Here is a 24,497-nt window from a genome sequence, read left to right on the forward strand (position 1 = left end):
CATAGCTATCTGTAAGGCCTCCTCAGTCAATCATTTTGTCTTTTTGCATTTCTTTTTCTTGGTGACGGTCTTGATCACTGCCTCCTGTACAATATCAGGAACCTCCATCCATAGTTCCTCAGGAACTCTGTCATCATATCTAATCCGTTGAATTTATTTGTCATTTCCAATGTATACTAGTAAGGGATTTGATTTAAGTCATATCTGAATGGTCTAGTGGTTTTCCCTACTTTCTTCAATTTACGTCTGAATTTGGCAATAAGGAGTTCATGATCTGAACCACAGTCAGCTCCTGGTGTTTTTTTTTTTTTTTTTTTTTTTTTTCTTTTGCTAACTGTATAGAGTTTCTCCATCTTTGGCTTCAAAGAATATAATCAGTCTGATATCATTATTGATCATCTGGTGGTGTCCATGTGGAGAGTCTTCTCTTATGTTTTTGGAAGAGGGTGTTTGCTATGACCAGTGTATTCTCTTGGCAAAACTCTATTAGCTTTTGCCCTGCTTCAATCCATACTCCAAGGCCAAATTTGCCTGTTACTCCAGTTATCTCTGCAGAAGGCACTAGTAACCCACTCTAGTACTCTTGCCTAGAAAATCCCATGGACAAGGAGCCTGGTAGGCTGCAGTCCATGGGGTCGCTGGGAGTCAGATACGACTGAGCGACTTTACTTTCACTTTTCACTTTCATGCATTGGAGAAGGAAATGGCAACCCATTCCAGTGTCTTGCCTAGAGAATTCCAGAGATGGAGGAGGCTGGTGGGCTGCTGTCTATGGGGTCACACAGAGTTGGACACGACTGATGCGACTTAGAAGCAGCAGTGGCAGCCAGGTATCTCTTGACTTACTATTTTTGCATTCCAGTCCCCTAGAAAGAAAAGGAAATCTATTTTGGGTGTTAGTTATAGAAGGTCTTGTGGGACTTCATAGAACTGTTAAACTTCAGCTCTTTTAGCTTTATTGGTGGGGGCATAGACTTGGATTACCATGATACTGAACGGTGTGCCTTGGAAACAAATAGAGATCATTCTGTCTTTTTTAATATCACATCCAAGTACCATGTTTTAGACTCTTTTATTGGCTATGATGGCTACTCCTTTTCATCTAAGGGATTCTTGCCCACAGCACTAGATATAATGTTCATCTGAGATAAATTCACCCATTCCAGTCCATTTTAGTTCGCCAATTCCTGAAATGTTAATGCTCACTCTTGCCGTCTCCTGTTTGACCACTTCCTGTCTGCCTTGATTCATGAACCTAACATTCCAGGTTCCTATGCAATATTGCTCTTTATAGCATCGGACTTTACATCCATCACCAGTCACACCCACAACTGGGTGTTGTTTTTACTTTGCCTATGTCTGTTCATTCTTTCAGGAGTTATTTCTCCACTGATCTCCAGTGGCATATTGGGCACCTACCAACCTGGATAATTCATCTTTCAATGTCCTAACTCTTTGCCTTTTCTTTCTGTTCATGGGGTTCTCAAGGCAAGAATACTGAAGGGGTTTGCCATTCCCGTCTCCAGCGGACCATGTTTTGTTAGAACTCTCCACCATGACCCTTCCATCTTGGATGGCTCTATACAGCATGGTTCATACTTTCATTGGTAAAGGCATTTTTTTAAAAGATGCAAAAATAGTTCATAAACAAAAAGAGGAGCTATGAATGTAAAACATATCCAACAGCTCATAAATTAGAGTGTTTTCTTTAAAAAGTCTAAACAAAAAAAAAATAAAAAAATAAAAAAAAAAATAAAAAGTCTAAACAAAATGAAGATATTTAGATTAGAGAGAAGGGAATATGGAAGTTTTTCACTTTTATAATAAGCAACTCCATATTGAAAAATAAATTATTAAAACAGAAAAAAATAATAAAATAAAGAATTCAAAAAAACTTTCCTGAAGACTTGAATGGATATACTACATATATGCAGAAATAAAGTAGAATTGTCAGTATGGAATCTATTCTAATAACACAACTGGACATTAAAAAATAATAAATTATTTGGAAATTCAGAAGTAAGACCAACACCCATTGGAAAAGGACGAGATTTTCATTATACTTTTTGACATTAGTGCTTCATGTAAGAAGAAAATGCATTGAAATATTTAAGTCAAAGAAAGAAACTGAGTCAAGGGTTTTATATCTAGCTATATTTAGATTCAATTATTAGGGTCTGTTCTTCCCTGGCAGCTCAGACAGTAAAGAATCTGCCTACAATGCAGGAGACCTGGGTTCAATTCCCAGGTAGGTAAGATTCCCTGGAGAAGGGAATGATTACCCATTCCAGTATTCTTGCCTGCAGAATTCCATTGACAGAGGAGCCTGACAGGTTACAGTCCATGGGTTTGCAAAGAGTCAGACATGACTGAGCCACTCAAACTTTTTTTATTTAGGCCTCAGACAAACTTTGATTAATGCACAAGAACACAGGAAATGGTGTTCCTGTGAGCCTACTCTGGGGAGTCTGCTAGAGAACAAGCTATAGATAACAAAATGACTGATTATCTTATTGGTTTTAATAGGGGTAAAGCACCATTACTTCAAATTAGATGTGTGGGAAAAGGAAATAAATAAAACAAGCATCATAGTAAAAAATTATAAAAAAAAGTAGTATTTTTTTTAAAGGAAACTAAGTATATTATGTTAAGTAGAAGTAAGCATTAGAACAAGACTTGGCTATCTCTTGATACTGAGGAATTTCTTTTTTTCTTTTTCAATTTGGGGAGAGTAATAAGGGTATTCCGATTAAGTTTTAAGAGTTTTTACCTTAAAGAGATACATATTGAAATATTTACAGAGGAACTATTATGTCTCTGTCCTGTTTCAAAATAATGATGTGAGACAATAAATGAAAGGTTTCCTAAGACTCAGTGAAGTTGGTTATTTGGTATGTTGAAGTTTATTATAAAAGTTTGCAATTTTATTTATGTTTGCAAGTTTCCTACTGAAAAATTAAAATGTTTTAAGAACTACTATCAAACTTTGTAAATGTATTTTAAAAATGTTTGTACTTTATTAATTTGCATTTAAATATTATATTCTTTTATAGCATAGTTGTAAAGCTTACTTTTTTGAGTGTTAGTTCTAAAAGGTCTTGTAGGTCTTCATAGAACCATTCAACTTCAGCTTCTTCAGCGTTACTGGTTGGGGCATAGACTTGGATTACTGTGATACTGAATGGTTTGCCTTGGAAAAAAAGTTAGCTTAAAGCTCAATATTCAGAAAACGAAGATCATGGCATCTGGTCTCATCACTCCATGGGAAATAGATGGGGAAACAGTGGAAACACTGTCCGACTTTATTTTGGGGGGCTCCAAAATCACTGCAGATGGTGATTGCTGCCATGAAATTAAAAGACGCTTGCTCCTTGGAAGAAAAGTTATGACCAACCTAGATAGCATATTCAAAAGCAGAGACACTACTTTGCCGACTAAGGTCTGTCTAGTCAAGGCTATGGTTTTTCCAGTAGTCATTTTATGGATGTGAAAGCTGGACTGTGAAGAAGGCTGAACGCCGAAGAATTGATGCTTTTGAAGTGTGGTGTTGGAGAAGACTCCTGAGAGCCCCTTGGACTGCAAGGAGATCCAACCGGTCCATTCTGAAGGAGATCAACCGTGGGATTTCTTTGGAAGGAATGATGCTAAAGCTGAAGCTCCAGTACTTTGGCCACCTCATGCGAAGAGTTGACTCATTGGAAAAGACTCTGATGCTGGGAGCGATTGGGGGCAGGAGGAGAAGGGGACGACCGAGGACGAGATGGCTGGATGGCATCACTGACTCGATGGACGCGAGTCTGAGTGAACTCCGGGAGTTGGTGATGGGCAGGGAGGCCTGGTGTGCTGTGATTCATGGGGTCGCAAAGAGTCGGACACAACTGAGCGACTGAACTGAACTGAACTGAAAGCTTGCTTTGAAAAGTATTTCATTAATAAATTCTTAGTAAAGAAATTACAATAAAATACTTCTTTTGAAATTTAATACTTCAAAATTAAATTTATTCTGTTTATTACCTTTATTCATAGTAGAGCTAAAGATAACAGAGTAGCTGATTCTAAAGAAGAGATGAACCTTTAAATGATGAATTAATTAACCTCAATTAACATAATGCTATTATTATTTCCATAGTTAATGAGCAGAGTTTTATTATAGGTCATTAACAGTTATTAATAAGTGAAACTGTGTTAGAAATACTACTTGGGTTTATATTTCAGACTCAAGAAACAAAGTCATGAAATGTTAATGACAATATTCAAAGCATTAGGCATTAAAGTAACATTTAGCTTTCAGGCTTCACACATTTCTGAGAGGATAATTCATGAATTTGATAATTGGTCTCACTCTGCATGAATATAGAGCACATATATGTATACATGAGTATATAAGCTAAACTTTTATTAGTCTCAGATTTCCATTTAAATTACAGTAATGAGAACTAGTTTATTATCCTCATATATAAGATATCAATATGTTTTTATTCCTAGAAATCAGACCTATTTTTTTAAATTTATTTTATTTTACTTTACAATACTGTATTGGTTTTTCCATACATCAATACGAATCCGCCACGGTGTACACGTGTTCCCAATCCTGAACACCCCCCCTCCCACCTCCCTCCCCATAACATCTCTCTGGGTCATCCCAGTGCACCAGCCCCAAGAATCCTATATCCTGCATCAAACGTTGCAAAATGCTAGATTCTACAACTTAAATTCTTTCAAAGAAAGATGATAGATGATATTCAATTAATTTTACATTTATTTTTATTTGCAATAGGCAGCTTATATTATGTAATTTAGAACTATTCTAACCTTTCAACTCTTGATTTAGTCAATTCAATTACAATTTGAGGCATTCTCTATATTTTCTAAAAATGCAATTGCCTCCAGTTAAAGATTTTAAAAACTCAAATAACTGGACTGCTATCTTTAAACAACTTAGTTATCTAGAGATGAATAATCACTGAAAACCATTTAATGCCTTTAACTTCAAAGACATACTATATATAATCTGATGTTTTCAGTGATTTGATGGTACTCTTACAAGCAACTGTGCAGCCCTCAACATTCGACCAGTGAGTGAGATTTGAGATAAAAAAAGATACATGAATTATTTTATGATCATCTGTTCAATTACAAACTGATACAGAACATTCTCTAGCACATCTTTTGCTCTTACTCCCACTGTGTTCACTTTTCTCTTACACTGCTGGGGTGCTCTCTCTCTCTCTATCTGGCATTCATATGAGTACCCTTGCCCTGTCTCAGAGTCTCTTCCTCTTTTAAGATGCTGACTGATGGAATGTTGTGAGAAGATGTCCACAAGTGGGCTCAGAGTAAGATGTGAATATTTTATTACCTGTTTTGTACTTTACACCTTCTCTGGGCATGTATCTGCTAGTGGTTAAATTAAATATGGTTTTCTTGGCTTTTCTGGGGTCTAAAAAATTTTCCCATTCTTTATAATAGTTGACATATAACAATGTTAAATGACAAAAAGATGGATTGTTTAACTTGCAAAGATGTATAATCTCAATCAATGTAAAAGAACAGTGTTTATCCCATTATCCGGCTTCCCTGGTGGTCCGTATGGTAATTGCCTGCAATGCAGGAGACGGGGATTTGATCCCTGGGTATGGAAGATCCCCTGGAGAAGGAAATGGCAACCCATGCCAGTATTCTTGCCTGGAGAATTCCATGGACAGAGGAGCCTGGCAGGCTACAGCCCAGGGGTTCAGAAAGAGTTGGGTATGACTGAGTAACTAACACTCCTTACTTACAGCTCTGGGCACATAGTGAGCACTTAACAAAGGAGTTGTTGCTATAAATAAGTTTAAAATTTGAGAAAAAAGTCCTTTGTCAAGCCATGTGTCTTGATTACAGTAATTATAGCACTTCATGTATTCTCTCGTCACCATCCTATTATATTATCAGTAACATCTCTCAGAATCTATGCTGGTCCTCTTCATAAATTGGTTTTTATTCAGTTTTCTGTATACATAAACTACATTACACTGAAATGCTGAAGAAAGATTTTGGAGTCAAAAGATAGCTTAAATCTCCCACTTTTCATTTACTGACAGTGACATTTTTTAAAAAATCACTTAACCTTTTCTTGTCTTTGTAGAATGGGAATAATCAATCTCATTTCCTAGAAATGGATGTGAATTAAATATAATGCTATGTATAAATTATAATAAATGTTAGTCATTCTTTTTGAGATGCATTTCCCTCAGCTCTCAGAAAATACAAAGTACCAGAAGCCACACAATTCAGGGAATGTAATAGTAATCCTGTGCCCATTAAAAATATACACTCCAAGGGGTTAGCCTTCACAGTGTGATTAAGAATAAGTTTCTTTTTTTTTTCTTTTAATGAAACATATACTGGCAATGATAGCATTTCAATAAAATTGTACAAAAATTTTGAAAATATTGTGTTATTACCTTGACATTTAAGGATTATGAAATCATTCTCTGCATTGCCATACTGTTGTTTTTTAGTGGCTAAGTCATATTTGACCCTTCAAAATCCCATAGACTATAGCCCACCACACTCCTCTATCCATGGGATTTTTCCAGGCAAGAATACTGAAGTGGGTTGCCATTTCCTTCTCCAGGGGATCTCCCCAACCCAGTGATCAAACCTGTCTGTGTTCGCTGCATCAGCAGGTGGATGCTTTACTTCTGAACCAGTGGGGAAGCCTGAATGGCCATGTGTCAATTCTTAAAATGAATGAGTAATCATCTTCAAGTGTTAATGAACAGCCTGCAATCTCCACTGAGGATTTTATTTTAGATATTTGTATTTCGTTGGAAAATAAGTAAAAACACCATAAAACTCTTGCAAAATTCTTAAATAACACAACTTACTTTTTGAAGGAACTCGGAGATTGGCGAGGACCACTTCCAGGGAATCAGCTTGAACGCGAAGTACATAGCTTGTCCTTGTTTCATAATCGAGAGGGGCATTCACGTAGATTACTCCTGTGACGTTATTGATTCCAAACTTATCTAGAATCAAAATAAAATTCCTTTGTCACTCTCTTCATACCATAAGGGAAAATAATTCTCTTTAAAAATCACTGTGATTTTAAAAACACGTATAATAAGAGTAACACATCTAAGTGACAAAATTAAGGCTTTGGGAAACTCTGTTTCAGCTCTAGAAATTATCAACGTCAGTGTTTCCCTAAATGCATGATTTGAAATTCTAGGGGTTTTTTTTGCGATTGTCCTGGAAACTGATGTTTCTCTGGTCAATTAAGTCTGTGAAACAATGTATACTGAATTTTTCACCATAGATACACATTATCTTCTACCATAGCAAATGCTTCTAGAAGTCTTGTTTCCCAGTGTTCATCACAGCATTGTTTATAATAGCCAGGACACGGAAGCAACCTAGATGTCCATCAGCAGATGAATGGATAAGAAAGCTGTGGTACATATACACAATGAAGTATTACTCAGCCATTAAAAACAATATATTTGAATCAGTTCTAATGAGGTGGATGAAACTGGAGCCAATGATACAGAGTGAAGTAAGCCAGAAAGAAAAACACCAATACAGTATACTAACACATATATATGGAATTTAGAAAGATGGTAACAATAACCCTGTATGCGAGTCAGCAAAAGAGACACAGATGTATAGAACAGTCTTTTGAACTCTGTGGGAGAGGGAGAAGGTGGGATGATTTGGGAGACTGGCATTGAAACATGTATAATATCATGTAAGAAATAATCGCCAGTCTAGATTAGATGCAGGATATAGGATGCTTGGGGCTGGTGCACTGGATGACCCAGAGAGATGGTATAGGGAGGGAGGTGGGAGGGCGGGTTCAGGATTGGGAACATGTGTACACCCGTGGTGGATTCATGTTGATGTATGACAAAACCAATACTGTATTGTAAAGTAAAAAAAAGAAAGAAAGAAAGAAATCCACTTATTTTTGTTTAAATACATATTTTATGATGCTGTTGGATTATCATACTTTTCATGATTTAATATATCTTATTATCCTGTGGATTTAGTGTTCTTCTAAGAACATGAGGGAACTGGCACCCTACTCCAGTAATCTTGCCTGGAAAATCCCATGGACAGAGGAGCCTGGTGGACTGCAGTCCATGGGGTCGCTAAGAGTTGGACATGACTGAACGGCTTCACTTTCACTTTTCACTTTCATGCATTGGAAAAGGAAATGGCAACCCATTCCAGTGTTCTTGCCTGGAGAATCCCAGGGACAGGGGAGCCTGGTGGGCTGCGGTCTCTGGGGACACACAGAGTCGGACACCACTGAAGCAACTTAGCAGCAGTAGCAGCAGCAATACAAATATAGTTTAATGTATTAGTTATTTTAAAATATTACTTATTATTTTGAATAGCTTAAAATATTTGGCCCTGAAGTTTACTTTTTAGAATAAATTTGATCATACAGATTTGAGTGATGAGCAGAGCACATTGGCAAACTTTATAATATCCTACCTCTTTCACTCTGTCTTTTCCTCACTTTGGTTTTCTCTACAGCATTTCTAACTGCCTAAATACTATATATTCATTAGCTTGATCGTTGTTCTTGTCCAGCACCTCTTATTGGATTGTTAAAGTCTACAATGATGATGATGATGTGTGTCCTCAGTTGTGTCCAACTCTGCAACCCCATGGACTGCAGCTCACCAGGCTCTTCTGTCCTTGGAATTTTCCAGGCAAGAGTACTGGAGTGGGTTGCCATTTTCTTCTCCAGGGGATTTTCCCAACTCAGGGATCAAAACTGTGGCTCCTGCTGCATCTCCTGCATTGCAGACCGATTCTTTACCGCTGAGACACTATTTTGTTCACTTCTTTCTCCTTAATTGCTGGAAGGTACTGAGTACATGATAAATGCTCAATATAATTAGTAGACTAAATTGACAAGCAAATGAATAGAATGTAAAAATAATCATTGTGGTGGAGTGAGGGTCATAATTAGAACCACCTGTCTATATTTAAGGAAGAGAACAAATTGAATCACAGAGAAAACTCATAAGAACAAATTGAGAAAACCATAAGCTTCAGTCAGATGTAAGTTTAAGGCAAAAGGAAAGTCAGTAATATTTAGGGAGGAGGCATAATAGCAAAGGTAAAACAAAGTAAGTCAATAAGAAAAGTACAATATTTAGCACTTGCTTTAGGAGCAATAACTTTTAGTAATGATTGAAATACTTTTATTTATAAAAGTTGAAAACAACTTTCATAATTCCTTGCAAACTGCTTTACAATATTAACATCTCCTAATTTAATATTGAAATTCATGTGTTTATGAAACATATATTAGCTTTTTCTTAACCGCCTACAACATTCCAGTCCATTTTACTCATAAAAGGGAAAGCCAGAGGACAACTAACTGTGGGTAATAGGGAAAAAAAGAATCAATATGCTAATATAAAACTGAGTCACAAACTTATTCCCATAGGCTAGCAAGCCAATCTGTTCTCTGTGAAAAGTGACTGGTAGATAAAATGAAACTATTTATTTACTTACAACTGTTGATTATATGTTTGCTTTACTGAGGAATCACACAAAATGCACATGACTTTTATCATGCATGTGGCTCTCTGGTCATCCACAGTTATTTTTGTTCCTAAAATATCTTCCAGATTAGCTATGACATCGGTTACATATGGCACAGAACAATGGTAAAAGACTACTGTAGGAAATGATTATGACCAAAAGCTGAAAGTACATATGCATTAATTTTGAATAAATGTCATTAAATATCTCTAAATCAGGGGGAGGTGAAGGCTTTCAGAACTGCATATTGAGTATTCCCTAGTGGAAATTAATAGCCTTTATAAATATAACTGGATTTTTAATCAGATTTAATGCATAATTATATTTAAGTTAGACACATCTTACTAGAAAGATAAACAGTAATGAAATCTGAGAGATGGTATGGGGACGGAGGTGGGAGGGGGGTTCAGGATTGGGAACACATGTACACCCGTGGCGGATTCATGTCGATGTATGGCAAAACGAATACAGTATTGTAAAGTAAAATAAACTAAAATTTAAAAAATGAAATTTATTCCAAATCTAAGTTTATTGTTTTATGATGAAAAGTGTTAGTCACTCAGTTGTGTCCAACTCTGTGCAACCCCATGAAGTGTAGCTTACCAGTCTTCTTTGTCCATGGAATTCTCTAGGCAAGAATGCTGGAATGGGTTGCCGTTTGACTAAACATATACTCACCCTCTTCATTTCCTGCAACAATGGAGTATACAATGCTCTGATTGATGGCCGCAGCAGAAATTACACCCACCATAGTCCCTCTGGTTGCAAGTTCACTTACTGGAGGAGGTCTGCAGGGTGTAAGAGAACATAATTTATTTTTATTGTCCATTTCCTCATGATGGAGCTTTGTATTTAATAATAGAATATGTTAATTTGTGTTTGTTATTATTTGAATAGTACTATTTTTGAACTTTTCAACAAAATACCGCATTCAGACCCTAGGTCTTACAAACTGTGTTCAAAATTATGCAAATGTTCTTCATTAAGAATGTCTTGTCATCTGTACATTACTGCTCCAGCATCTCCAAAAAGCTGTACAAAATTTATTTTGCTTGTCTCCGAAAAAACTTCTGAATAGAATGCAATAGGTAGGTACAACTTGCTATCTCAAGTTGCTGAAGAAAAATATTGCTTTTATGTTGGTAATATTAGCATATTTAAGCAAACGGCCTTCAGATTCTTTCTAGTCTAGTCCTTATCCTTGCTCTACTATAAAACTTTTACTGTCCTAAAAGTATTTGAATGGATGAAATCATAAAATTAATATTTCTGACTTCACTTATTTTACTTAGCTTTAACCATATTATACCCCCCCATACAGTGATACTTAATTTTATTTATTTAAAACATTTTATTAAACTATAGTTGATTTACAATGTTATGTTAACTTCTGCTACATGTAAAAGTAACTCATTATACATATATAGTCTTTTTCATGTTTTTTTCCCATTAGAATTTATTAAAGGATATGGAATATTGTTCTCTGTGTTATATAGTAGGACCTGTTCTTTATTCATTCTGTAGTTAGTAATTTTCATGATACTTAATTTTAAAAATATATTTTCAACAACATACTATATCATATTCTAAAATTCCATTTTATTTTACAATATTGGTCACTGTAAATAGGCTATTAGAACTTTATTTTCATAAACCAATGAAAATAATCTCACTTATAATTCACATACTTATATCATCCAGCTTCAACATATTTAGAAAATTTTTAAACATAAAGTTCTGAATCTTGTTATAGTCCAATCAATCTATCTAAGCCATCTGATTTCTATAAGATTTAGCCTCTTTTCTCAAACTGATAAGATAAATCCTACTGTCACTCTTTTATGCGGCCTTTTATCTTTCACTACTTACTCTTTCAATATTACCCTTCATTTTTATCACCATCTTCTGAGTTTTTCTAATCTAATCTAGATTATATTGCACAATTATATATTGTACTTAATGAAGCCTTTTATAACAAATTCTGAGCTACCAATATAGTATGAAAAATTAATTACGTACAATCCTTCATAAACATCTTGTCCAAAATATTATGTTCTTTGCCACTCTACTCCATATACTTGACAGACTAAAATTACCTAAATGTAAAATGGCCTCTCTTACAGATAACTGCTATAGCACCTAATGATGGCCCACATCTCCACTGTATCGTCAATAACTATTTCTTGATACAGTGTAAGAACTAATCTTAATGATTTTAATACAATTAAATTTATCCATTTATTTACTTGTTCAGTTTTGCTTCTCTGCATATTTTCTGTCTTCTTTTTTAATAGCATCCAGGTATAGTTTTGGATAACCATACTCTTTTATTATTAGTCTAACTGTTTTGGGTAGAACTGACTGACTCGATGGACATGAATTTGAGAAAGCTCTGGGAGCTGGTGATGGACAGGGAAGCCTGGCATCCTACAGTCCATGAGGTCGCAAAGAGTTGGACAGGACTGAGTGACTGAACTGAACTGACCAAATCCCCAGTAGATATGCATAGACACATTACCCAGCTCTGGCTAATGAGGGCATTTTACGTTTATTGCTCATGTTCATGTGTGACAGATGTCTCATGCAAACCCAATGAAAGTCTTGACCAAGAATGCTACTGTAACCAATAAAACACACGCAAAAAAAAGTTTTGTTGTTGTTGGCTAGAATTTTAATGTTTGTGCCTATAAGAAGTTTCTTGGTAATAATACCAACACAAATGGAATAATTAAAGGTTGAAAATATACCCACTACACTTTGATTAGTATTCTAAATGCTGTTATACTTGAAGCTGGGTAAACTCATCATTTCAGTTACTATTAGTAAAACAAAATTCTCCTGCATTTCTCCTTATATCTAGTATTTCAGTCCCTTGAAATCAAGAGTTCCAATTTTTAAAAAATGTTTTTTTTTCACATTTTATTTATTTATTTATTTATTTATTTTTATTTATTTATTTTTTAATTTTTTAAATTTTAAAATCTTTAATTCTTACATGCGTTCCCAAACATGAACCCCCCTCCCACCTCCCTCCCCACAACATCTCTCTGGGTCATCCCCATGCACCAGCCCCAAGCATGCTGCACCCTACATCAGACATGGACTGGCGATTCAATTCTTACATGACAGTATACATGTTAGAATTCCCATTCTACCAAATCATCCCACCCTCTCTAGATTGAAAAAAATGTTTAGTTAACAAAAGGATACATTCACCCAAGTAGGCACTTTTAAAGAAAGTTATCTGAGATAACACAATTTTATTTTATAAGCAATTCATCTTGACATTGTCACAGTGTCACTTCAGTGAAATAGGGGTGACTTTTGTAACCTTGAACTAAAATGACAGTTGTCTACCACAAAAAAGTAAGGCACTTAGAAAAGTGGCACTAAGATTATTTTGATGGACTAATTTGATTATGAATAGAAATCTTTTGTGCGATATTTTAGATTATAAGCAAACATTGAGACTAATTGCTATTTGCCACATTGGCTTGTGTGACCTCAGTGATTGTGAACTCATTAAACCTGGAAAGGATTAAATTTAGAGAGCTATGGAAACACAGTATGAGCCTCCGTAATCTTCCACCTTGGTAGCCCTACCCTTGTGTATCCCTTTCTCTTTGTTGGAGGGTCAGACTGTGACTTTTCTCTAATGAACAGAATACAGCAAACAAGATAGGGTGTCACTTCAGTGATTATGTTACATAAGATTATGACTTTTCATTCTTGCTAGTAGACTCTGATTACCTCCCTTGCTGGATTTAATGAAGTGAGTGGCCATGTGAGATGGTGCTGCTGCTGCTAAGTCACTTCAGTCATGTCCAACTGTGTGTGACCCCATAGACGGCAGCCCACCAGGCTCCCCCATCCCTGGGATCCTCCAGGCAAGAACACTGGAGTGGGTTGCCATTTCCTTCTCCAACGCATGAAAGGGAAAACTGAAAGTAAAGTCGCTCAGTCATGTCCAACCCTCAGCGACCCCATGGACTGCAGCCTTCCAGGCTCCTCCATCCATGGGATTTTCCAGGCAAGAGTAATGGAGTGGGGTGCCATTGCCTTCTCCGTGTGAGATGGTGAGTTCTGACCAACAATCAGCAAGCAACTGAGACCCTCACTCTAACATCCATGTGGAACTGAACCCAAGCAACAAAAGCATGAGCTTGGAGGTAGACTGTTCTCTTGTTAAGCCTCAGTGAGATTCTAGCCCCAGACAACATTCTGACTAAAACCTGTGTGAGAATGTGAAACAGAGGACACAGATAACACCTTCCTAACCTACAGAAACTTAAAGATGCTAAGTTTGTTGTTTTAATTCATTACTTTTTTTTGAGAATTGAAAATCTTTTTTTATGTATAACAAAAGCTCCAAATGATACCAACAGTCCACTTTATGGACACACCAGATTAAGAGGAACTCCCCCGTATGTGCCCAAGAAGTAAAGATAAAAATATTTGTGCAAAATTCTGCTAGCAAAACATTATATAAATATTTAATATCCATCACAAGAAAAATCAATACATTGTGGCATACTCTCACAGTAGAACTTATAGAGCAGTAGAAATTAAAATGAAGCTATCTACATTAACATGAATAAAGCAAAACAAAAAACTGTGTTGAGTATAAAAAATAAAAGTTCCAGTAGGTTATATACAGTATGGTAACATTTATATAAAAGTTAAAACATGCTAGTAATATTATATATTGCTTAAGGATTTATACATATATTGTAGAAGCATAAAACTGTGATTGAGATTATGAATACCAAATCTAGTGCAGTAATTTTAAAAGGACTAACAGATCACAATAGCAAAATGTTAACAGTCTGCATGGTAGGTAATTACATGGATATTTTTATATTATAAATTTCAGAATAGAAAAATGTTATTCAACTTAGTGATCTAAAATACATGTGTGTTAAAATGAAGTCACACCTGCAAAAGCTCTGGATGAAAGTAAAAAGTGCCCTGAAATTAAGTTTTCATGATCAGGGGCATGACGGAAAACTATTTTCTTGATCTACTTGATTCTCTTTGGGATGGAGGCAGGGCCAATTTGAAACTCAGTGCATCAGGGTACAGACATTCTGGATCAACATGATCAATGTCTATCCTTTACTCAACTTCAAAGGTCAGAGAGAAGGAACACAGGAGGATGTATAGAAGGGAGCATGTTCATGATGAAGTCAGGAAAGTAGAGTGAAGGGAGGGGCATCTTGAGTCATCTCTAGCCCTTATAGCTTCTTTCACTTGAGCCCCTTGCACAAGGAGGGAGGCAGCGTATCACAGGGTATATAGGACCTGTTACAGTTTCCACTACCTGTGGAAGTAAGTGACTATGAAACTGATCACCTATACCACTTTGAAGCCCAGGAGGAAAGCCACAAAGATATAGGCAGGCATCTCTGGATCTGTGCTCCCAGTGGGTTTGTATATGTCCTGCATTGCTGTGGACAATATGAGGCTGGCCTGGATGGGAGGCTGGGTCTCATGCTGCACCTTACAGGTAAATACACATTCAGACTCCTGCACTGAGACATTCAACAAATTCAAGCTTTCCAAGGTGTAGGTCCCCTCACTGTTCTGCTTGGACAGGGGTTACACAGCTCCCTTGAACATAAGGCAGTTCTCCAACCAGCTGAGATGCACATTCTGTGGATAGAATCTCTGCACATGGCAGGTAACTGCTACCCCATCCAAGAAATGTGAAGACAGACACAGTCACTGTAGAGGGGACTGTCACAGCCCAGAGAAAGCAGAAAATTACCATTGGAAGTTCACCATGGGAACCAGCAAGCTCCCTAAAGATAGGGGTCCTCTGCCTAGCGCCTGCCACAGAGGACTTAGGTATTGGTTAACAAATACATGCATAAGTAAGCGCATGAGTGAATGCGTGCTTGGATGGAAGCAAGGAATGATGAAGCCATCTTAATCTTTCCTTCCTTTTCTACTGTGGACATTCAATAGAAAAAGATGAACATGAATTTCATGTAAGAACCTTTGAATCAGCTGACTTACTCTATAACTTGATGAAGATTCCTCATCTCTAATCTTTTTCTTTTAATTTTTTTAAATTACAAGATAATTTCTTTACAGAATTTTGTTATTTTCTGTCAAATCTCAACATGAATCAGCCATAGTTACCCTCCCTTTTGAACCTCCTTCCCATCTCACTCCCCATCAACCCCTCTAGGTTGATACAGAGCCCCTGTTAGAGTTTCCTGAGCCATATAGAAAATTCCCATTGGCTAACTTTACATATGGTAATGTTAGTTTCCATGTTACTCTTTTCATACATCTCACCCTCTCCTCCCCCCTCCCCATGTTCATAAGTCTATTTTCTATGTTTGTTTCTCCACTGATGCCCTGTGAATAAGTTATTTAGTACCAATTTTCTAGATTCCATATATGTGGTAAAATATGATATTTATCTTTCTCTTTCTGACTCATTTCACTCTGTATCATAGGTTCTAGGTTCAGCCACCTCATTAGAACTGACTCAAATGCATTACTTTTTATGGCTGAATTATACTCCATTGTGTATATGTACCAATGGAGTTGTATGAGCATATGCACAATGAGTTGTATGAACTGCTTGTATATTTTGGAAATTAATCCTTTGTCATTGGAGAAGGCGATGGCACCCCACTCCAGCACTCTTGCCTGGAAAATCCCATGGACGGGGGAGCCTGCTGGGCTGCAGTCCATGGGGTCGCTAAGAGTCAGACACGACTCAGCGACTTCACTTTCACTTTTCACTTTCGTGCATTGGAGAAGGAAATGGCAACCCACTCCAGTGTTCTTGCCTGGAGAATCCCAGGGACGGGGGAGCATGGTGGGCTGCCGTCTATGGGGTCGCACAGAGTTGGACACGACTGAAGCGACTTAGCAGCAGTAGCAGCAGCACTTATTTCATACACTATTTTCTCCCATTCTGAGGGTTTTCTTTTCACCTTGCTTATAGTTTCCTTTGCTGTGAAAAAGCTTTTAAGTTTAACCAGGTCCCACTTGTTTACCTTTGTTTTTATTTCCTTTACTCTAGGAGGTGGGTCATAGAGGATCTTGCTTTGATTTATGTCATCAAGTGTTCTGCCTATGATTTCCTCTAAGAATTTTATAGTTTCTGGTTTTACATTTAGTTCTTTAATCCATTTTGAGTTTATCTTTGTGTGTGGTGTTAGGAAGTGTTCTAATTTCATTTTTTTACTTGTAGCTGTCCAGTTTTCCCAGCACCATTTATTGAAGAGGCTGCCTTTGTCCCATTGTATATTCTTGCCTTCTTTGTCAACAATAAGTTACCCATAGGTATATGGGTTTATTTCAGGCCTTTCTATCTTGTTCCATTGGTCTATATTTCTGTTTTTGTGCCAGTACCATACTGTCTTGATGACTGTAGCTTTGTACTATAATCTGAAGCCAGGAAGGTTGATACTTCCAGTTCCATTCTTCTTTCTCAAGACTGCTTCGGCTATTCAGGGTATTTGTGTTTCCCTATGATTTATGATTTTTTTTTGTTCTAGTTCAGTGGAAAATGCCATTAGTAATTTAATAGAGATCACATTGAATCTGTAGATTGCATTTGGTAGTATAGTAATTTTCACAATATTGATTCTTCCTACTCAGGAACATGGAATATCTCTCCATCTGTCTTAGTTGTCTTTGATTTATTTCATTAGTGTCTTCTAATTTTCTGTGTACAGTTCTTTTGTCTTCTTAGGTAAGTTTATTCCTAGATATTTAATTCTCTTTGTTGTAATGGTGCATGGGATTGATTCCTTAATTTCTCTTTCTGATCTTTCACTGTTCATATATAAAAATATAAGTGATTTATGTGTACTGATTTTGTATCCTGCAACTTTGCTAAATTCACTGATTATCTCTAGCAATTTTCTGATGCTATCTTTAGGGTTTTCTATGTACAGTATAATGTCATCTAAAAACAGTGAGTGATTAATTTCTTCTTTTCTGATGTGGATTCCTTTTATTTCTTTATTTTTTTCTCTGACTGCTATAGCTAGGACATCTAGAATTATCTTGAATAATAGTGGTCAAAGCGGACGCCTTTGCCTTGTTCCTGATCTTAGGGGTAATGCTTTCAGTTTTTCACCATTGAGAGTAATATTTGCTGTAGGTTTATCATATATGGCCTTTACTATGTTGAGGTAGGTTCCTTCTATGCCCATTTTTTGAAGAGTTTCAATCATAAATGGGTGTTGAATTTTGTCAAAGGCTTTTTCTGCATCTGTTGAGATTATCATATGGTTTTATCTTTCAGTGTGTTAATATGATGTATCACATGGATTGATTTGAATATATTGAAGGGTCCTTGCATTCCTGGAATAAATCCAACTTAATCATGGTGTATGAGCTTTTTGATGGGTTGCTGAATTCTGTTTGCTAAAATTTTTTGAGGATTTTTGCATCTATGTTCTTCAGTGATATTGGCTTGTAGGTTTCTTTCTTTGTATTGTCTTTGTCTAGTTTTGGTATTAGGGTGGTGGTGGCCTGGTAGAATAAGTTTGAAAGTGTTCCTTCCTCTGCAATTTTTGGAAAAGAATTTTATAAGGATAGGCATTAGATCTTCTCTCAATGTTTAATAGAATTCTCCTGCGAAGCCACCTGGTCCTGGGGTTTTGTTTTTTTTGGGAGATTTTTGATCATAGCTTCAATTTCAGTGCTTATAATTGGGTTGTTCATAATTTCTATTTCTTTCTGCTTCAATTTTGGAAGATTGAACTTTTCTAAGAATCTGTCCATTTCTTCCGGGTTATCCATTTTATTGCCATATTGTTCATAATAGTGTCTTACAATCCTTTATATTTCTGCATTGTCTGTTGTAACCTCTCCTTTTTCATTTCTAATTTTGTTGATTTGATTCTACTCTCTCTTTTTCTTGATGTGTCTGGCTAAAGGTTTCTCAATTTTGTTTATTTTCTCTAAGAACCAGCTTTTAGTTTTATGAATTTTTACTATTTGTTCTTTCATTTCTTTTTCATTTATTTCTGCTTGGATCTTTATGACTTCTTTCCTTCTACTAATTTTGGGGATTTTGTTTTGTTTGTTTGTTCTTCTTTTTCCAGTTGCTTTAGGTGTAAAGTTATTTTGTCTATTCAATGTTTTTCTTGTTTCTTGAGGTAGGATTGTATTGCTATAAACTTCCCTCTTAGAACTCCTTTTGCTGCATCCCATAGGTTTTGAATTGTTATGCTTTCATTGTCATTTATTTCTAGAATTTTTTTTGATTTCTTCAGTAACCTATTGGTTATTTAGAAATGTGTTGTTTAATCTCCAAATGTTTTTGTTTCTTACAATTTTTTTTTTAATTCTTGTAATTGATATCTGGTCTCATAGCATTGTGGTTGGAAAAGATGCTTGAAATAATTTCCATTTTCTTAAATTTACTGAGGTTTGATTTGTGACCCAAGATGTGCTCTATCCTGGCGAATGTTCCATGTGCACTTGAGGAGTTCTGCATTTGGATGGACTGTCCTGAAGACATTGAGATCCATCTCATCTAATGTGTCATTTAGACTTGTGTTTCCATATGAATTTTCTGTTTTGATGATCTGTCCATTGGTGTGAGTGGGGTGTTAAGGTCTCCTACTATCATCGTGTTGCTGTCAATTTCTCCTTTTATGTCTATTAATGTTTGTCTTATGTATCAAGGTGCTCCTATGTTGGGTGCATAGACATTTACAACTGTTATGTCTTCCTCTTGGATTGATCCCTTGACCATTATGTAGTGTCCTTCCTTATCTCTTGTAATCTTCTTCATTTTAAGGTCTATTTTGTCTAATATGAGGATGGCTACTCCAGCTTTCTTTTGTTTCCCATTTGCACAGAATGTATTTTTCCGTCTTCTCACTTTCAGCCTATATGTGTCTTTAGGTCTGAGTGGGTTTCTTGTAGACAGCATATAAATGGGTCTTGTTTTGCATCCATTCAGCCAGTCTGTGTCTTTTGGTTGGCACATTTAATGTGTTTACATTTAAATTAATTATTGATCTATATGCTCCTGTTGCCATTTTCTTAATTGTTTGGGGTTGATTTTGTATATCTTTTTTCTTCTCTTGTATTTCTTGACTATATAAGTCTGTTTAACATTTGTTGTAAAGCTGGTTTGGTGGTACTGAATTCTTTTAACTTTTGCTTGTCTGAAAAGATTTTTTATTTCTCTATCAATTTTGAATCCTTACTGGGTATAGTAATCTTGGTTGTAGATTTTTCCCTTTCAGTACTTTAAATATATCCTGCCATTCCCTTCTGGCCTGCAGAGTTTCTGCTGAAAGATCAACTGTTAAGTGTATGTGGTTTCCCTGTATGTTACTTTTTGCTTCTCTGTTGCTGCTTTTAATATTCTTTCTTCGTGTTTAGTCTTTGTTAGTTTGATCAGTATGTGTCTTGTTGTATTTTCCTCCTTGGGTTTATTCTGTATGGTACTCTTTGTACTTCTTGGACTTGATTATTTCCTTTTCCATGTTGGGGAAATTTTCAATCATAATCTCTTCAAAATTTTTCTCATACCCTTTCTTTTTCTCTTCTTCATCTGGTATCCATATAATTTGAATGTTGATGTGTTTTATATTGTCCCAGAGGTCTCTGAGGCTATCCTCAGCTGTTTTCATCCTTTTTGCTTTATTCTACACTCAGAAGTTATTTCCACCATTTTATCTTCCAGCTCATTGATTCATTCTTCTGCTTCAGATATTCTGCTATTGATTCCTTCTAGAGTATTTTTAATTTCAGTAGTTATGTTATTTGTCTCTGTATGTTTTTTCTTTAATTTTTCTAGGTCTTTGTTAATTGATTCTTGTATTTTCTCCATTTTGTTTTCAAGGTTTTTGATCATCTTTACTATCATTATTCTGAGTTCTTTTTCAGGTAGTTTGCCTATTTCTTCTTCATTTATTTGGACTTTGTTTCTTGTTTGTTTCTTCATTTGTGTAGTATTTTGCTGACTTTTCATTATTTATTTATTTATTTTAGCTTACTGTGTTTGAGGTCTCCTTTTCCCAGGCTTCAAGGTTGAATTCTTTCTTTCTTTTGGTTTCTGCCCTCCTAAGGTTGGTCCAGCGGTTTTTGTAAACTTCTTGTAGGGTGGGATTTGTGCTGAATTCTTTTTTGTGGAAATAGACACAGTTTACTTATCTATCTTGTTACTACATGCTGCTAACTCACTTCAGTCATGTCTGACTGTGCGACTCCACAGTGGCAGCCCACCATGCTCCCCCGTCCCTGGGAGTCTTCAGGCAAGAACACTGGAGTGGGTTGCCATTTCCTTCTCCAATGCATGAAAGTGAAAAGTGAAAGCGAAGTTGCTCAGTCGTGTCCGACTCCTAGCGACCCCATGGACTGCAGCCTTCCAGGCTCCTCTGTCCATGGGATTTTCCAGGTAAGAGTACTGGAGCTGGGTGCCATTGCCTTCGCCATGTTATTACATGAGGTAAGAACTAAATCTTATACTTTCCATAATTAGTTTATAAATTGATCCTTATAAAGTACAGAAATGTAACAAGTCTACAGTTAATTTTCTCTTAGCATTCAGTTCAGTTCAGTCGCTCAGTCGTGTCCAACTCTTGGTGACCCCATGAATCACATCATGCCAGGCCTCCCTGTCCATCACCAACTCCCAGAGTTCACTCAGAGTTGTGTCCATCGAGTAAGTGATGCCATGCAGCCATCTCATCCTCGGCCGTCCCCTTCTCCTCCTGCCCCAAATCCCTCCCAGCATCAAAGTCTTCTCCAATGAGTCAACTCTTCACATGAGGTGGCCAAAGTACTGGAGGTTCAGCTTTAGCATCATCTCTTAGCATTAATATTATTAAAAAAATACCACTTCTCATTACAAACTCTAAAAATAAATTATTTTATGGATATTTTTGTACAATCAGAATGAAAATAATTAATACTAGGAAAAAGATATTGGCATAGTTTCAGAAGGAATTTAAATCTTATGTCCACCACTAAAAACTTTTAAATTTCTATTTGTTAGTAAATGTTTAAAACAGATTTACTTCTAGATAAAATATCTCATTAACCTTTGTCTTAATTGTGTCAACACACTTCTTTCTATCAGAATCAAAACATACTAATAAAATGCAGTTTTCTCCTGGCTAGGATTAAAAGAACCTTTATAATAATGACTGTTAGATCACAAAATTTCAACTCTTCTATTTATTGCCAGACAGAGGCCATTTGTTGTTGTTGCTGTTGTTGTTTTATGCCCTAGAAAGTACCAGTTACATGACGGGGCAAATTATATGTTCCCTTTGGAGTCACATATAACCTGAACATAAAATGTAGTATGTGTGCATGCTTAGTCTTTCAGTCCTGTCTGAACTTTTGCGACCTTGTGGACTGTACCCCTCCAAGCTAATATGAAATGTATAAGTTGGTGTAGATCAGGATGCATAAAATCAGATGTCAGAAAGGATAAGAAAATAACAATATTGAATGAAATGGACATAAATTAAGGGGAGAAAGATGGGAACCTGAAATTCAAAAATTCTACTTCTTAAAACTAGATTTACTGCCAACATAATTGAGACAAAGCCTTCTAACTATAAAAGACACTTGCAACAGCTAGGGCTCAAAAGTGAAAATATGCAGTTTTACTGATGAAGCCTAAGAGTCAAAACAGCAACTGGATTCCTGTTCCTCAGAAAATGGTTGCTGAGAGGATGGTAAAGGAAATGGTTAATCTTAGCCAGGCATACAAGTCGACCCCGGAGAGATGAATGGTTTTACATTTTTGAAATGTCTTAAGGAAGGGCCTTCAGTAAGTTTTTTTGTTTGTTTGCTTTTTCTTTTTTTTTTTTTTTTTTTACCAAGCTTGAGCTAAATCAGGCTTCATATCCACATGTCCTGACATTTTCCTGTTGAGAACACTGGTTACTATTTTTCCCTCAAGTACAACACTTTGGCCATAGTTTACATCAGGTTTCTTTTATTTCTTTCTTTCTTTTTTTTTTTCTTTTTGCCACTCTATACAACATGTGGTATCTTAGTTGCCAGACCAGAGACTGAATCCCTGCCAACCGTAGTGGAAGCACAGAGTCTTAACCACTGGACCAGACCACCAGGGAAGGGTTTCATTCTTTATGTTGTACAGTTCTGTGGTTTGGACAGAGGTAAAAAGTCATATATCCACCATTATATTTTCATACAGAATAGTTTCAATGACTGAAAATCTGTTCCTCATTGTTGATGCTGATCCCCTTGTTGATGCTGTTCAGTCTCTAAGTCATGTCCTACTCTTTGCAATCCCATGGACTGCAGCACATCCGGCTTCCCTGTCCTCTAATATTTCCTGAAGTTTGTTCAAATTCAGTCCATTGAATCAGTGATTCTATCTAACCATCTTATCCTCTGTCACCCTCTTATCTTTTTGCCTTCAATCTTTCCCGGCATCAAGATCTTTTCCAATGAGTCAGTTCTTTGCATCAGGTAGCCTAAGTATTGGAGCTTCAGTATTGGAACTTCAGGTTTATTTGAGACACAGTGTTTCCAATGAATATTCAGGGTTGATTTCCTTTAGATTTGATGGTTTGATCTTCTGGCAGTTCCAGGGACTCTCACGAGTCTTCTCCAGCACCATAATTCAAAAGCATCAATTCTTAGGCACTAAGTCTTCTTTATGGTCCAACTCTCACATCTGTATAAGACTACTGGAAAAATCATAGTTTTGACTATGTGCACCTTTGTCAGAAAAGTGATTTCTCTGTTTTTTAACGCACTGTCTTATTTCCTTCCAAGGAGCAAGCATCTTTTAATTTCATGGCTGCAGCCACCATTTGCAGTGATTTTGGAGCCCAAGAAAATAAAATATGCCACTGTTTCCACTTTTTCCACTTCTACTTGCAGTGAAATAATGGGACTGGAAGACATGATCTTATTTTTTTTAATGTTGAGTTTTAAGCCAGTTTTTTCACTCTCCTCCTTCATCCTCATAAAGAGGCTCTTTAGTTCCGCTTCAATTTCTGTCGTTACTGTGGTATCATCTGTACATCTGAGGTTGTTGATATTTCTCCCATCAGTCTTCATTCCAGCTAGTGATTCATCCAGCCCAGTCTTTTACATGATGTACTCTGCAAATAAGTTAAATAAATGGTAACAATACACATCCTTGACGGACTCCTTTCCCAATTTTAAACTGGTCCATTGTTTCATGCCCAGTTCTAACTGTTGCTTTTTGGTCCACATACAGATTTCTAAGGAGACAGGTAAGGTGGTCTGGTATTCTCATCTCTTTAAGAAATTTTCCACACTTAGTTTTGATCTACACAGTCAGAGGCTTTAGTGTAGTCAATGAAGCAGAGTAGATGTTTTTTTGGAACCCCCTTGTTTTTTCCAGAATTCAACAAATGTTGGCTATTTGATCTCTGTTTCCTCTGACTCTTCAAAAACCAGCTTATACATCTGGAAAATCTTGGCTCACAGATTCCTGAAGACTCGCTTGAAAGATTTTGAGCATTACCCTGCTAGCATATGAAATGAGTGCAATCATATGGTAGTTTGAACAGTCTTTGGCCTTGCCCTTCTTTGGGATTAGAATGAAAACTGATATTTTCCAGTCCTGAGACCAATGCTATGTATTCCAAACTTGCTCATAGTTTGATTGTAGCACTTTAGTAACATCATCTTTTAAGATTTGAAATAGCTCAGCTGGAATTCCATCACCTCTACTAGCTTTGTTCATAGTAATGCTTCCTAAGGCACACTAGACTTCACACTCCAGAATGCCTGGCTCTAGATGAGTAACTGAACCAGGCGGGCTATTGTTCATGGGGCCTTAGAGTCAGACAAAACTGAGCACACACACATCCCTTAAGATAACTGCACCAGAAACTGGCTTAATTTGGAAAATATAGATTATAGTAAATCTCTCAATTAAACATATTAAAAATCTGAATAACGACAATACTAAAATAACAGAATGTATACTTTCC

General features: G+C 36.4%; 1 protein-coding gene across 10 annotated transcripts in view; it reads right to left on the bottom strand.

Moving 5' to 3' along the window:
* The window catches only part of PCDH15 (protocadherin related 15), a 910,832-nt gene that overhangs the window by 154,091 nt on the left and 732,244 nt on the right, over positions 1 to 24,497 (bottom strand). For all 10 annotated transcript variants that reach the window (XM_018041648.1, XM_018041647.1, XM_005698156.2 and 7 more), the window contains 2 exons: positions 10,228 to 10,337; positions 6,873 to 7,013 (listed from right to left, as the gene is read on the bottom strand). In XM_018041648.1, coding sequence (XP_017897137.1) covers positions 6,873 to 7,013; positions 10,228 to 10,337 — 251 coding nt within the window. The remainder of the gene's footprint in view (positions 1 to 6,872; positions 7,014 to 10,227; positions 10,338 to 24,497) is intronic.

The sequence above is a fragment of the Capra hircus genome, chromosome 26 (genome assembly GCF_001704415.2).
Source record: "Capra hircus breed San Clemente chromosome 26, ASM170441v1, whole genome shotgun sequence".
Classification (NCBI taxonomy): Eukaryota; Metazoa; Chordata; class Mammalia; order Artiodactyla; family Bovidae; genus Capra; species Capra hircus.